At 42.8% G+C, this 15,607-nt stretch overlaps 1 protein-coding gene across 3 annotated transcripts in view; it reads right to left on the reverse strand.

The window, feature by feature from the left end:
- Positions 1-15,607, reverse strand: part of PLCB4 (phospholipase C beta 4) — a 194,502-nt gene that overhangs the window by 4,372 nt on the left and 174,523 nt on the right. For all 3 annotated transcript variants that reach the window (XM_061989252.1, XM_061989253.1, XM_061989251.1), the window contains 6 exons: positions 14,179-14,254; positions 9,023-9,198; positions 4,701-4,802; positions 2,821-2,878; positions 2,326-2,412; positions 243-279 (listed from right to left, as the gene is read on the reverse strand). In XM_061989252.1, coding sequence (XP_061845236.1) covers positions 243-279; positions 2,326-2,412; positions 2,821-2,878; positions 4,701-4,802; positions 9,023-9,198; positions 14,179-14,254 — 536 coding nt within the window. The remainder of the gene's footprint in view (positions 1-242; positions 280-2,325; positions 2,413-2,820; positions 2,879-4,700; positions 4,803-9,022; positions 9,199-14,178; positions 14,255-15,607) is intronic.

Here is a 15,607-nt window from a genome sequence, read left to right on the forward strand (position 1 = left end):
CTAAATATTGCCTCTGCACGTCGCCGCCCGTACGCGTCTGAATTTGAGAAGCTAAAGCCCAAAATACTGCTGATATTGGGTCAGGCTCAAATATTGTGTGCAAACAAGATTAACATTGTGTTCGCTATGTCAATGGCACTTCCCAACAGTCGTGTTTTATAAAGAAGGCTCAGATGAGAATGATTTAATTTAGAAGGAAAGCACACTGAAATAGTAGTTGGCTTAGGATAGGTCCGTCCTACCTTGTGTTTGAGACACTGCATGACAGGATTTCAAAAGCTGTTTGTACAAAAATAATCATGTCAAAATTGAGTAATACAACAAGAAGCAAATTAAATGAATGAAAACTGAAGCGAGATTGAAAAACTTAATGCAAGGAAAACATACATAAACCAAAACAAATTCAAATCCATAACAGTTTGTATTGAAGGCTCTTTCCACCCACAATTCTACTTTTGGATTGTATATTTGTTTAAATAATTTCTCGTCTGGTATGGTCAGGAAGGAAAAAAAGACCCTATTCGTGTTTTGAAATTCCTACTGAACAAATACCACCTTGACCTCTATCCGACTCGCTTTCGTACCTCAACGTGTGTGACAATTAAACCAGACCCGGCTGGGGGTTTGCGCTGGTGCGCTTTGGGGGCTAAAAGGAAAGGGTCAAAACGGCAGCTGTGAAAATAACTCCTCTACCGGATGAAATCAGAGCGAGTTTGAAAGCTGTTAAGGACTATCCCTGTCGTGGAGGCCACCCATTCCCCTGCAAAGGCGGTAAGGAGCACGTGAACCATCTTGCTCCACTTTGTCGCCGATGATTTAAACTGACTTCATCTCTGCACCGAAATGGAGTATGAGCAAGCTCACGGGGGCCGTTACCATCTCTCAGCAGTGGAAGCTGTAACCCTGGGTAAGGGAAGCGCCTATCTGCTGAAAGAGCCAACTCCTTCATTGACTCACGCTTATTTTCCAGCAACCTCCCTCCCTCACACATCAGGTGTTTAAAAGCACAGCTATAATCGTTCCCTCTCGGCCTTATGTTTTAAAAGTACGAATCCAAAGCCCTCTAAAGCGAATGGAGAGAAATCGCTGCTAACACCTGTCTCTGGATCAAGCCCATCAGTTTCTGTCGGCTGGTTTACAGGGAGTTCTCTGACACACTCCCTACGGCGACGCTACGGATCCGCCGTAACCGATTTCCTCCCCTGCCTTTTGATGATGTGAGGGTACCGAGCGACAAACCCACCCGTGCTGGGTGGTAGAGATGGCGTGTACAAAAACCCTGTGAGGGAACAGACTAGATCTCTGGGTCGGTGTCCAAAGGGGAGGTGGAGCGAGCAGAAGCCAGAGCCGCGGTGGCTGGGGCTCGGCAGTAGCAGCTGCCCGCCATCCTACGACCCTCTTGGGCCCGTGGGACTCTTCTGATGGTGGAAATACTGTATTTGCACCTACTCTTCTCTGCCCCTTCCTCCCCTACAAGATGGCTTTAATTCATACTATAGCATCTGTCAGATAGTTCAAGTTCTGAACATTTAATAAACAAAGAAGCACATGACCCTCGAAAGCACTGGGTATGAAATGCATCCCTTCTCTCACATCTCAACCTCTGCCTATATTCCCCTTGCAGTTTCCATTGGTGCAAGTGCAGTACTGTGAGCCCATGTGGTTATTACAGCTCTGCTGGCTCAGCCTTTCAGCCGCTCAGAACAAAGTGTTGCTTCCACCAGAAATAAGATTAGAGTTTTCTTTCCCTTGCCAAGTAGGTTTTCAATTAAAAAACAAAAGAGCTTATAAACTAGCAGAAAATAATAAGGTATTTTAATTAGGAGAGGGTGTAGTGGTATAGATAAAACTCCCCATGCTGCTATACATCTCTAGAATTCAGTCCGAACTAACTGCCTCTTAAGAGCCTGGACATGCTCCGTGTACATCTTTCACCTCTATTTTCCAACCAGGGCTAGAAATTGCAGTTCTGAACCGAAGGAAACGGATGTACTTTTGGGGAGTAATTAAAAGGGATACGCCGGGCCTTTTATGACTGTCGAATCTAGCTGCTGAGCATCAATGTAGGTGAGCAGCTGAAAGGACAGACTCTGGCTGAGCGGTCTAGCTTTCACACACTTGCTGATCTGAAAGGAATCTGGTTCTGTATCATTAATTAGATTGCCTCTTCGTTTTAACTCCCAAGTCGGTGAGTGGCCAGGAACAAGGTCACGTTCCCAAGTCAGTAATGACTTTCATTCAGAAGCATTTTGCTTAGCTTGCCTCTGGTTACTCTTTTCACTATCTCGCGCTTTTTTTTTCTTGTAAGCCTTTAAAATAAGATACCTGCTCATTCTGCTTCTCCAAGACTTCTAAATGCTCAAGTTGAACTTTTTTCAACTGATCCATTTCCTTTGACTGCTTCATCGCCAGCTGTAAGCGGGAAAAAATAATGGGGGGGGGGGAAATGTAACACGTTGTCAACAAGCGAAATCAAACCCCCGTTGAATCGTACACGCGTATACGCCATCTTGCCTCATTTGGATGGCACAAAACGTCACGGGAGACCTTTTATGTCACCCAAACTCAAGAAGAGTTTCTAACATTATATGTACAATAGACATATTTCACTTATAACACACATAAAAGTAGCAAATACACATTCTGTTAACTTAAAATAGCTTCCTCTTATAGAGATGTCGGGTCTTTTACACTAAAAGCGTGTGGAACGAAGCAAGGGCAAACAACTGTTTGTTTGACTAGAGCTGGATTCTCGACACGGAGAAATGAAAATGAATATCCAGAAATAGTGCTGGGTGACTTTGTCAAGGTTATAGTTACCCTTTTTCTCTCTTCCAGGAACTTTTTTGTGTTGCTGCTGTTCAGCTCTCTGACTCGCCTAAAAAAAAATGCAAACATTGCTCATGAAGACTTATTGGAAAAAAACCAAGAAAGGCAAAAGTTACAGCAGAAAGAATCACAAACTCATAAGGTACATTGTGGTTTCTGATTATCTGTCCCACGTGAGACTAGTGGCAAACTGTACACTCCTCTGGCAACGAACCTTTACGCTTCAAGCTTTCCAAGTACATTGACAGTACGATTGAAGACTTGGAGAAGAAAAACAAACCACCAAGACTGTTGTGAATGCAACTTGATTTCCCCCTTACTCGAGAATGATGGACGGAACTTTACGAGATGTTTAATTCATTTGTGGATCCCTTACTGCACTCTGCTCTCAATTTGGTTTTGTATATAAATAGTGCTACATCTCTTAAATGGTGCTAACGGAAAAATCATCTGATGATCGTAAGTAATGATACAGCTTACCGACGCCGTAAGGGTTTTAAAGCTGTTCTTTAAGACCTGATGTAGGTGAACCTGCTTCTGCAGCAGGGTTGGACTAGATGATCTCTAAAGGTCCTTTCCAACCCCTACCATTCTATGATTCTATGATAGAGATAAGTATGCAATGAATATTTACATAAAACGTCTTCAACTACAAAGTGTCCCTTCCTAAGAGCTCCGTCATCAAACGTATCAAAAATAGTTCAAAGAGCTGAATCAGACTAATCACAAAGCCCGAGAACCAGCTCCGTATTCAGATTGCCTTCCAAATGTGGGAGTGGATTTATCTCAGTCATTAGCAGAGGTCCTATGGTAACTAAGCAGGCAGTTACCGAGGGCTCTGACAATTCATTTTCCCGATGAGCTGGGGAGTGTGCAAGACTAGAGGGACTCGCTTCAGTGGCAACAAGTTCAAGCCTTTTAACCAAAACAGCCCAGTGCCAAGGAAGGAACGTAAAAGAGGAAAGAATAAGGCAGATGGCAAGCCCGAAATGAAGGGGAAACCCTGAAGGCTTATGAGACGTCATCATGTAAACCGTGCTTTTATCTGTTTCTTTGGAAACTTTTAGGAGAAATAGAGCGAACTTAAAATAGCCCTAATGCAGATCAATCCTCCAAAAAGCCTCAATAGCTGGTACTGGCAAGCGTCTCTCCAGTATCTCGAGTCGATCGAGGCCGTCGTCTCCAAACGTGCCCTCGGTTTGCCGGGCCTGGACGCTGGCATTTGCTGGCCAGACATTTGCTATCCAGAAGCAGCAAATAAAGAGGGAGAGAGCTGCTGTTCGGTTCAGGAGTGGAGAGGCAATACATATGGTCTTGTGGAGTACTTCTGCATCTTCACCCCTATCTTCCATCACCCTCTCCACTGATTATCGTCACCTTTGGCGCTTCTTCCTTCTGCTCCACCTCTCGTCTGTGTTAGCAGTGGATGAGGGAGAAAGCCTTTGGCTGTCATCTCTTCCTGTGTGCTTAGTGATGTTGCCTCTCCAGTTACTCTAACTACAAAAAGAACCCAACCTCAGACTCCCTATCGCTATAGCCCTAACGTCATTTAAAAAGCAACAGCAAAAAAAAGCACTGTGCACTTTAAGTACAATCACTAAAAGTTCAACAGTGTGATTTGACCTACACCATTCGGTCACAGCACAAAGAACCTTTTCATTTCCCTGATCAGGTCACTACGTCAATTAAAAGGTTAAATATGAGAAAAGCAACATTTTTGCTCAAGTGGTCATCAAAAAATACATTCAGCGCAATCATTGGACGTGTTTTCCATGCCCAAAAGCACGGTTTTCATAGAATCAAACCGTGAGTTCACCTGTCAGCCTTTGACAGCATTCTTCCCTTCTGAAGAAGGAAGATCTGACACTTACCTCTCTCTTTCAGCTTTATTTTTGATAGATTTGTCTTGGCTTATAGCTTTGCTGTTCTCCATCGATATTTTAGCCTGGTTGGCGCGCATTTCCTTGCTTTCCCTAGGCAAAAACAAAGTCAGTCGTTAAAGCTTAACATCCGATTGTTGTTAACGTTGTTTTCCTGATATTACTCTCCTGTGTGGTTAATTTTGTACCTTGTTGGGAAAGAGGGAAGGATGAATTGCCTTTCTTGGAGTAGACCACACAGCTCGAGCAAGCATTCAGAAATCTGTTTCTTCCAGAGAATATAATTCTTTTTTACCCTTTGAAGGTTATAAAGGGGTATAAAATACTCTCTTTTCTGCTTAGTATCTAAGAGTTATCTGAGTACAAGCTGCTGTCAGCCATTGAGAAAATGCTGTTTGTCTTTTAAAACTGCCTAAAAAAACGTATCAACCCTGCGCTTGGGTCATGACTGCAATATGAATAGTAATAGTATTGCCTCGTTGTTGTATGACCTGACAGATATCCTTTTCAGACTTCTGCTTCGGGGCTGAGAAGAACCCTGTGGTTTGGACATTGGTTAAACTCATGCTTGGTTTCTCCTTCTGGCTCTGAGACCTTGTGGCCTTCTCTGTGAGACGAGATGGCTTTAACGGGAGGGTTGGCCATCACCTTCCAAGGGTAATGTCCCGAGTGGTGTGGTTTGACTCGGGAGCTGGGAAACGTCTGCAGCGTTTCAGCCAGTGCAGCAGAAACCAGCAAGTAAGTAAATAAATATCCCGTTGTTTTAGAAAGAGAGAGAGATCGTGATTCTCTGTTGGGACTAACAGCACAGATGCTGACTTGGAGAAATGGCTTATGAACCGTGAGTGAGAAGAGGGCTTCTCATCACACGTAAGGCAACCAAGCTCCGAAGAGGCCATCCCCGAAGGCTACAGCTCTTGCTTTCTGCCTGCTTTGCGTTCCAGCTCTCGCAGCTCCTGATCTTAAGTGCTTATTTAAACAGGAATTATATATGGAAATTAGACAGCAAATAACAGATTGTTAAGTCCCCAGTAGTGCATAATTAACTAAAAGTTACCCGTCACACAAGCCAAGGCAGTGCCTTAGTGTTTTTCTGGACAGGATCTCAAGTAGAGCGTTAAATAATTGTTGCACTTGTTAACCCAAAGTACCCGGTATTTTGTATGCACAGGAGGGGTGTGGCACAGAACAGAGAGATTAATTGAACAAAATGATGCCACTGCATCTTTTTCACCTTTCTTTCATCTCTACAAGACATTAATCATTAAGTGGCACGAGGAAACTTTGTTCCTTGACTTAATTTTCCACAGCTTAAAATTGGTATTGAAGAAATCCAGCGTTTTATTTTTGCCTCCAAGGCTTCGTAAGGCAAAACGTTTCCCGAATAGAGATTTAAAAGCAGTGGTACCACAGCAAAAATTGCACTGGGTTCTAAAAAATGCTGTGTCAAGAGGCAGCTTCATTCCAATGGCCCTATCTCCAAGTAAAAGCTCTTATTTTCTATACTGAATTTGGAGCGATTTTATGCTGTCGTAAGAGCAGGACTGAAATAATTTCTCTTTATTAACCTGCTCAAGGATTTGAATTGAAAAAAGAGCAGCGTAGGTGTTCAAACTGATTTAGCCCATTTGCATCAGATATCATTTGAGAGTCAAAGAAGTTAAGAGGATTAGAGGACCTACTGGGCATCGCCGATGACTTCAAAATGAGGCTTTGGCCGTGGATACGGCCAAAAGAGCCAACACATCCGTATGCGACCGTTTCTCTGTTCTGCTGACTGTCACGTGGCTCAGAGTTGCAGTGCTCTGGGGTCTTTCTGGGTGTGCTGGCTTTTCAGGTATTATGAACGTGACAGATGAAAAAAAATCTTATCTTCCTTTTAAAATCACCAAAAAGCACCTGTAGGGACCGCTCCTTAAAGGGAGCATTTAAGTTTATCCTTGGAATTTATACATGTATTTAGATGACATTAAAAGGCATTAGAGTGTTATCTTCTGTCACCATTTATTGTTGGAACGACTAGAAATCTCTTCTTCCATTTAAAAAACCCCACCACACGTTATTTTTCTTTCTCTCTCACGTGATTTCACCCAGAGTACATAATGCTTGTGAACAACGGCTTCACATCCCCCATTTCTGAAATGCTGCGAGCTCACTACACCCGAGCCTAACCCGGTCTAGGGAGGCAGGGGGCACGGCACCCCTGGAGTTCAATAAAGCTCAGCTGTTTTGGTAGTATCTGCTGTCTTCCGCTTTGTTTTTAAATGAGCTCAAAGCACAAAACCATAATTGCTTTTTGTACTGCGCGCGGAGGGAAAGTATCTACCCTGCAGCAGATAACTGCATCATTTTAGATTACTGATCTTTCCTACTAGCCCTCTGTCCTCTGTTGTGATAGCTAACTCATTACCTCAGCTCACAGAGAGGGAAGCAGCGAGAGCAGCATGCTGAGAGCACGGTCCACCTCCCGCTCTGCTCGCAGATAGATCCTTTTTATCCCCGATGGTTATCTAAGTTGTCTCTTGGCTATTACAAACACCTCCGCAGATAAATGGATCCATATTCCCACACACAATCCGTTCTATATAAAAGCTGACCAATTATTAAATGTCGAGTCACTTGGGGGAATTATAATTCACGTGATTTCACATTCTGAATTCTTCTGAAATATTCCTAGATTCAGACACATTCTTAAATGTCTTTTAAGCACGAGAGTCCTCAGTCTGCACAGTCAGGGGTTACACACAAGTGCCCAGATAAGCAGAAACATGCTAAACTGCAAGTAAAGCAGAAAGGATTTTTAAGCTTGTTACTCCTGGCACAGATGAGAAGAAAAAGTTCTCAGTAGTTATCAGGATGTAGATTTTCAGGTCTGGCTCCTCAGTAGCTCTGAAAACAGAACAATACGTGTGCCGAACGTAAATGATTTCTAAGAAGAGGCCGAGAGCCGCTCCTAAGGATGAACAAACCATTTACAAGAAACGATATAGGGCTGTTTAAACAAAGCAGAGATGCAGAAATTCTAAACTCAAAAACTATGAGAAAAAAGCTCTGAAAAAAAATCACCTTTGCCCTAGCATAGATGTAATCGCTGCCTACAGCCCTGAGCAAAGTCAAGAGTGTAAGGAAACACGTCCATAAAACTAAAACTTGCTTTCACTGGCTGTATGTTAGTAACTGAACTTCTAAGCACTGCAGTGAATTTCAAACAGGACACCAAAGAGGATGCTTAAAAAAATAAGCTGTGATTTTTCTGGAGCGATGCAGACAGGTAAGATTTAGAGATAGAGTAGCAGGGACTGCACTTTCCTCTGGCTAGGATCTCTTGAATGATGCATTTGCACCATCATTTAACAATGTTTTGACTTCGTTTTTGGCTGGGTATGTATTGAGGGACAGCTCGCCTGGGTGGGTTAAGAGAGATTAACATAAAGATGAGCTCACTAAAAGCCTTTCGCTGGGACAATTCTCTGTTGGGTGGAAAGCTTGCGGGTCCCAGCGTGTGTGCTCTCCGATGCAAAGACAAGCTGTTTTTTTCACTCAGGAATTGAAAACAATAAGTTCAGCTCCTCCTTCAAATGTGACGGATTTATTCCCTTTTCCCCCTGCTTTTCATGTGAAGGACGCTGAGGACAATCATATAGGTATGAATACGTGTGTATGTATGTACACACGGAGTTTGCATTTATGTGCTTTTAGGCTGCTTTGCGTGACAGATCATAGCATTAAAAAGTGATTCCTGCGCTTTTAACACTTAGGATATAATGTGCATTTTGTTTTATCTAAGTTGAAATGGGCAGGATGGTTAACTACAGAAGCAACAAGACAGCAATGTCACGCGATACCTTCTGTATTCACAACAGGATATTGTATGAGGATCGTACGGCGGTCTGTTGTAACTTTCTGCTACCTCTTCTTTTTATGACTTCACTTTTCATGGATCTTTCTAATAATGACTAATGCTATAAACACACATGTCCTTAACTGCTAGCAACTCCAAAGGATATTTCCATCTTTGACACTTCTCGGTTTCCAGCCCGTGAACTGAAGTTCCCGGGTAAAGCCTAAGCACGTCCACACTTGATGCAAGTTACCCTCCATTTGCTCGCATCAGCTGCCTTTAATGAAGTTCAGACAGTCTAAACCAGGTAAGCAGCCCATCCTGCATCTATCTAAACCTTGTATGATCGCTCCTCTTCTTTCTACCGTGCATACAGCCCAGGATCTTTGACAGCAGCACAGGAGCTATCAACACCTTATATAAAGCAGACGTTGTCCAAGCCCTCATTATTGGGTAGCACCGTCCTGCTCACCTGTCATGGGAGAATTTCAGCTGCTGGGTTTGTTGCTCGTGAGCATTAATCAGCAGTTTCTTCAGTAGTTCACACTGTTGGTTCAAGTGTAAATCGCGGATCTCCTGCTCCTCGGCGCTGTGCGTATTGATCATCTCGGACCACTCCTTAGTGTGCTGTGCCACGATCTCTTTGACCTGCAGAAAAGTAACGGCAGCTTTGCTACAGGCTCTCAGACAGGCTAGGAGGTCAGCTACTACTCTCACTGAAGAGGATGTAAAGACAGGCATGAAAAAGACTATCAAGAAAGCAGCTAAATTGTGAGAAATGAAGTTTTACAAATGAAGCCGCTCCACAGAGGAACAAAGCCACCGAGGACGCCATGTGTTATAAAAATAGATGGAAACCAACCCCTACTATCAAGACTCTATTATCTGAAGTGCCTTAAATAAGTTGGCTGCATTTATGCTCTTGACTGTACTGTATTTTAAAGGCTCCTCTGACATCGAGTCCATAATAAAACGGTTTCGCTTTTTGGGTGGCAAGAAAAAACCCCTATATATTAAACGTACAAAAATTAACCATGGGCAAAAAAACCTAGCGAGCAGGATTTCTCTAGGGGCACAAATAATTCTTTGCTTTGTGGAGACAGTTTCACAAACACAGGCAGTTTAAAGAGAAATCCTATATTTCATACAATCTGGATCTGAAGATGGGCCACCTATCTTTGGTTTATATTCACTGAGGCAGCACGGAATCTGACAAGTATTCTCCTCTTGCTTATCTCCCAAGACTCACGTGAACAATATGATTCAAGTTCTGGAATGCTCCCAAGAGACAATACGAAGAAGTCTAAATCACCAGAGTTGTTGATAATAATGACAACTATAAATACACAGCACTCCATGAAAAGAAGCTAATAGGAAGGTATGTTTTATTAACCTTTAATAATTATCTCTGGGTATTTTGCCAAGCTATCCTACTTTGCCATAAATGGTGTGTCAAATATCCCTCCCAATAAAACTATTTGCTGGTAGTCATTTCAACTGCTGCTATGGTAACTAACAGCATCTGGGGCATTTGTGAAAGCTAATCCTTGTTCTTCAAAGCACAAATTGCCACGGTATCGCTCAGAAAGTGAGACACCAATGATGGAATTTAAGGTATGGGCCCACATGTGCAGGAAACAAACCTAAATGCTGTCTGGAGATGCCTTGGTCACATCTATGAGTCCTTAAGCAACTAGACTCTAGAGATAGGTGTCATGAATCTCCTGTCGAGAGTAACCTCGTTTGGCTTCTCAGCTCCCAGGGTGACCCGGAGTAGACTTCAGGGGACCTGAAAGTAAGTTATGGCTGAAGCTCCTGGGGAAACCCATTCCTTATTTATTTCCAATGCAGAGTTTCTGGATGGAATCGGCTCCATCCACAATTTGGAAAAGAAAGGTACTGGTAGATCCCAAGTCCTGAGTAACAGGGTGTAAATTGGGACCAGAGCAGAAGAGGGATCACGCACTCAGAACATTTCTATGGTCACAGTGTGAGCAAGTATTGATATTTGAAACAGACAAGTGCTATTATGTGACCCGGGAAGCGGGCAGAGCCATCAGCAAATCACTCCTGCGTACCACACCTCTTGGCCCAAGAGCCACTGCTTGGTTCTTGACACAGATTTGTGACTCAAATTGCCTACCTGCAGAGAATGCTCCGACTGGGCTCTGTCCCCTTTCAAACATCAATAAAATCGTGGCAGGGACTGTGACAGAGCCAGCCAGGTATTCTCCATCTTCTCTTGCTGCCGTGCAACTGACTCTTCATACTGCCTGCCACTTAGGACTGGGCTTCAGACTAATTTGAAGCAGTAGAAAATGCAAGGGATGTTACCTTCTGAGCTCTGAGTCCCAGTCACAGTGAGAGTGTTTTACATTGCTCTAAAAGGACAGGTAGGCATTCCGGTAAGCCAAAAAGAGTGTGCTTTTATTTAAAGCCTCCTTGCACCATAGAGCAAATGGAAAACAATCTTTGCATTGAAAAGGAAAGAATTTGGAACTTCATAAAATAGAGAAGTAAGTTTACATCGAAAGCCATGACGAAAGCGAGCAGTTTGTGATTTAACTGCAAGGACCGTTTACAAAGCCCAAAGTAATGCAGAGAAAGAAGGACTGAGGGGGAAATGAATAAGGTGGTCGCTACTTTAAAATGGTTCATATTGTACGCTGCAGAGGACCCTGAAGGCAGGAATCCTGTATTTCAGGTACACCGAACCAAAGAATCACAGCATCGTAGAGTATCTCCAGCTGGAAAAGACCCAGAAGCATCACAGAGTCCAGCTCCCGAAGAAGAAATCTGCAAGGAAACTTCAGCGTGGCAGAGCTTTAAGTTGTTCATCTGAGAACATGGGAAGTAAGAATCATTTGAAGAAATGCCCGTGTTCGTGGACAGATGTGCTCAGGATGTGCTACTCATTTCAAAATCGGCATGTGCTCTAAGAAGCGGGTACAGATCTTCTCTTGGAAGGAGGTACAGCTCCTCCTAAAACAAGGGTGTTTTTTCTAGGAGTGGGGGAAAAAAATCAAGATTTCTTTTCTTAAATATCCTGCAAGCTAAAAGTCTCATTTCAGGCAGAGCAAGATATAACCCGATGAGACGGATGGAAGGGATTTGCCAAACACCGGTTACAAGACTTGAAATACACGATTGGGCTGAGGTTCGGGTGACCTTAGAGCTCACGACCATTAAATTGCCTCAAATCCAATTTTGCTGCACATCTGTGGTACGCTTCAAAGTTCAGATGGAGTAAATTCAGTCTACATCCCTCTTTCCTGCAATTTATTACCATCATAGGTAAAATGGCTATTTCATTTGGAGAGGGCTGCGCTCTCATCCTACTTTCCACCAGCGAGGTAGCTTGGCTTATCCAAAAGGACAGGAAAAAATAACCCTCTGCTAACTTTGCTCTTCCTGGGCAATGGACTGTGTTTGCAATCCTTTCATCTAGTCCTAACCTGGGCCTAAGAGACTAATTAAAATCTCGATAAGAACTTTCTTTCGGCCAGAACGTATGCAAGACGTTTGTTTAGTCACCAAGTTCAAGCAGGAACAATCTTTGAAGTAACATTTCCTTTTTTCTTTCCATTCCCTGCCTGCCCGATACCTGCCTGGATGTACTTTTCTAAGGCAGGGGAGTAATTTGCATCTGGCAGGTTAATTGTGTGTGAAGTACACATTGGGACATTTAGACGCAATTTCAATACCTTATGCCAAAGTCAGTCTGGGTGTTTCGTCGTGACAGGAAGACTTTTGGAGACGGAAAGGTCTCTTTGGTGCTAAAAGTGCATGTTATGACATAGAGCTGCTCTGAAGAACGTGAGCTGTAATTAAAGCTGAATTATAGCACAATCTGATATCAAAATGAGTGGGCCAAATGCTGAAAAATGCTGAACAACTGTTAATTAATCAAACTCCCACTGTATCAGTGTAATGCTTTCGGTATCTCGGAATTTAATCTAATTTAATTGCAGCTCCTTCATCTCAGAGAAAAGTTAATTTCCCTGTGGTCTTGAGAGCTGTTTTCCAACCTGTTGCTTGCAAACATTTGAATTGTCTCCAGGAATAATTCAGGGGCCCACACACAGCAACCAAAACTGGACAAGTCTGTGAGGATACTAAAATCGGTACATTATCTGGACAATTTTGATGGAACCACAGTGAGCAAGCTATTGAAAATCACTGACCTAGAGAAAAACTGCACAGAGGTAGATAACTTGCAGAAGAGTCCTTCGGGGATTATCCAGCACGCAGGAGCCTGGAATTTCAAAGGAACTTACATTTGAGTCTCCTTTGAAAACAGCATCCTAAAATCTGACATGGGAGTGGACAAATCAATTTGTTTTCCAGGTATGGATTACACTGAAGGGAATCAGTTGGAAAGCAGGATTTTAAAAGGAAGAGAGCTCAGGAACTGCATACCTTTGTGGAAAGGGTAAATATGAGCCACGTTAATTTGATTGGGAAGATTAACGATCACTTGGATGTCCCTCCCTTGCGCACAAATCACACCTCTAAACTCCAGACTGAATGACATGGGTGAGGAGCGGAGATCATGGCAAAGGATTTTCTTCGTTAAGTTGTCAAACAATTTTGCGTTTATTTAAGGAAATGGTTCTGGTCTTTTCATAGGAAAGAAAGATAGAGAGATACAACAGTGCACTAGGTTTAATACCTGGGAATTTTCCTACATCTTTGTCTGTGCGGGCAGCAACAAGAAAGAAATCTTTAGAAAATTAAGATCTTCTCCACGTGTAATAATAATACCGAGGGATAAAATCAGGAGAAGAAAAGATGGGAATGGTCTTATTCTGATCTCAAAGATGTGTCTGCTTTTCTTTGTATTTCCTCTACTTGGCTGCTTCTTTTCACAGGTTTCAGCTTTTACAGGAAATCTCCTGTACTCTTCTCCATCCAGACTATTTTATGTATGGATGTGGCTTCTAGTGTACCTGCCACCCTCTACTTTGAATACCTTTCACAAACTTCAAAGAGAATTCTTTTAAAGGGAATACAAAGTCAGGGAGCAGAGTAGTGGTATAGAAGCAGAAAGGAAGCACCTCCAAGCTACTCAACGTGAGCCATAAATCACACCTTGAGAATAGCCCTTTCCAATGAAGTGAGGATGTATCTCAGAGCACTTTTGTTCTCGAGTACCTCGGAGAAAACAATGCAACTAAGCAATGCAAAAACAAGAAACAAGATGCTACGCGGTTCAAGATCACCTTGGACTCCTTCCCTAAGGGACAGACTAGCAAGCGCTGTCTATGGTGAGGATGAGGGAAAATGAGAAAGAAACTTGTTTATGTACGTATTTTGACAAAGTATTCGGGCATCCAAATTTCATACAGAATATATTCATCTCTTTCTTTAGCTAGAACTAACACAAATGACCAGTTTAGTTTCCTGAGGCGTGAACATGGCACTTTCTTCAACAATTCTAAAAGGGCAGGAAATTGACGTTGCTTTTTAAAACTTTTTAAGAAACACTTTTAGACTCTCCATTACTCCCATTCTTTTCAACATGTTATTACTGCTGAAAATCATTCATATGCTTCCAAGAGAATTAGCTACTCCTCGGGCCCCAAAAACCGCCGATGCTGCACGTGTTCAAGTTGGCCACTTGCTTACCTTAGATTTGTGATCCGTCGTTAGCGTCTGGATTTTAATTTCCGTTTCTTTCTTCAATTCGAGACAATTACTTCCTCTAAAAAAAGAGGGAAATTGGCAAATGTGTGCCACAAGTTAAACATCTTCCCTTTCAGTCGGTTCTTACTAATTAAAATGTTAATCACAGTTCAAGTGCTGCAGCGTATCGGAGTGAAATTACTTCTTCTAGCGATACAGTCACAACTTACAAAATATTGTTGGATTAACGATCGTTCCGTTCAAACACCACATGATTAATTCTAGATTGGCCCAGCAATTATGCTGTTGCTGAGGATATGTCAAGCATCCTCATTTATGGTGCTCGGTTCCTTTTTCCAGGCTTAAAATACCTCGCCAAGAGAAACCAGTTTCTGCCTGAAAACCTACAGACATATTCATGGCCTTGCCAGCATTTCATCCTCTGTTTTAAAAGTAACTTTTGCTACGTTTTTTGTTGCTTGAGGCAGAGAAAAAGAAATCTTTTCAGTAACTACCTCAAAGGGCAATTTGGGCACTCTAAATCTGAATGCCTACTGAAAGTGTAAGTGCCTCTCTGAGAAAGCAGAAGCGAAGGGGTTGCAGAGAAGGAGGCCTCCTTACCCCTGCAGACCCCACCGACCCGTGTGGATGGATTCAAGCCGTGAGATACCTTATATGACTTGGAAAGCAACCGACCTTGAAGACTGCCCTCACTCCTCCAAGAAGCTGAATACAGGAGGAAAATTCATGGGCTTGAATGCAAGCTGCTACACTTGTTTAATGCAGGAGCAGTGCGTGACTCTTAAGAAACGGGCTGGTAAAATGCCTGCAGAGGGCCCACACTGAAGCAACCTTGACGTGCCTGTGGGTTAGGATACGGATGACTTCTACCTCTCACTCACACAAGTACCTTTACTGAGCTTGGGTCGTGCGCTGGGTGGGATGCAGGTACAGAAAAACTATTCCATTGCAGCTGCAACGGGAATTTCAATTACTGTCTCACTGAAGTCGATATATTTTTGAAGAGTGACAAGCTCCATCTTCACCAATCTTCTTGCTCCTGATTTTCACAGTGATGGGTTTTTACAACAGAATACAAATTCACACATTGGAAGCCTCTGGGTTTTTTTGGTCTGGAATAATGCAATATATTGAGAGGAGTCTATCTTGACATCACTGGGATATTCCCGTGTTGGATCATCAACTGATGCAAAACGCTGTAACCCCACCGGGTGGGTGGAGTCACATTCATTTTATCATCTGCAGCTGGGCCCTAAGAAGAATGGTTGTTGCTTGACTGCAGTAACATTAATCCATGTTTGCTCCAGAAAAGGAGATTTAGGAAACTCTCAACAAGTTTAAATCCTATTTTAATATCAAAGTACTGCTAAACTTATGGAAATTAGCAGAAGAGTTTATCATCCAACAGGAC

This window comes from Colius striatus, chromosome 2 (assembly GCF_028858725.1).
Source record: "Colius striatus isolate bColStr4 chromosome 2, bColStr4.1.hap1, whole genome shotgun sequence".
Classification (NCBI taxonomy): domain Eukaryota; kingdom Metazoa; phylum Chordata; class Aves; order Coliiformes; family Coliidae; genus Colius; species Colius striatus.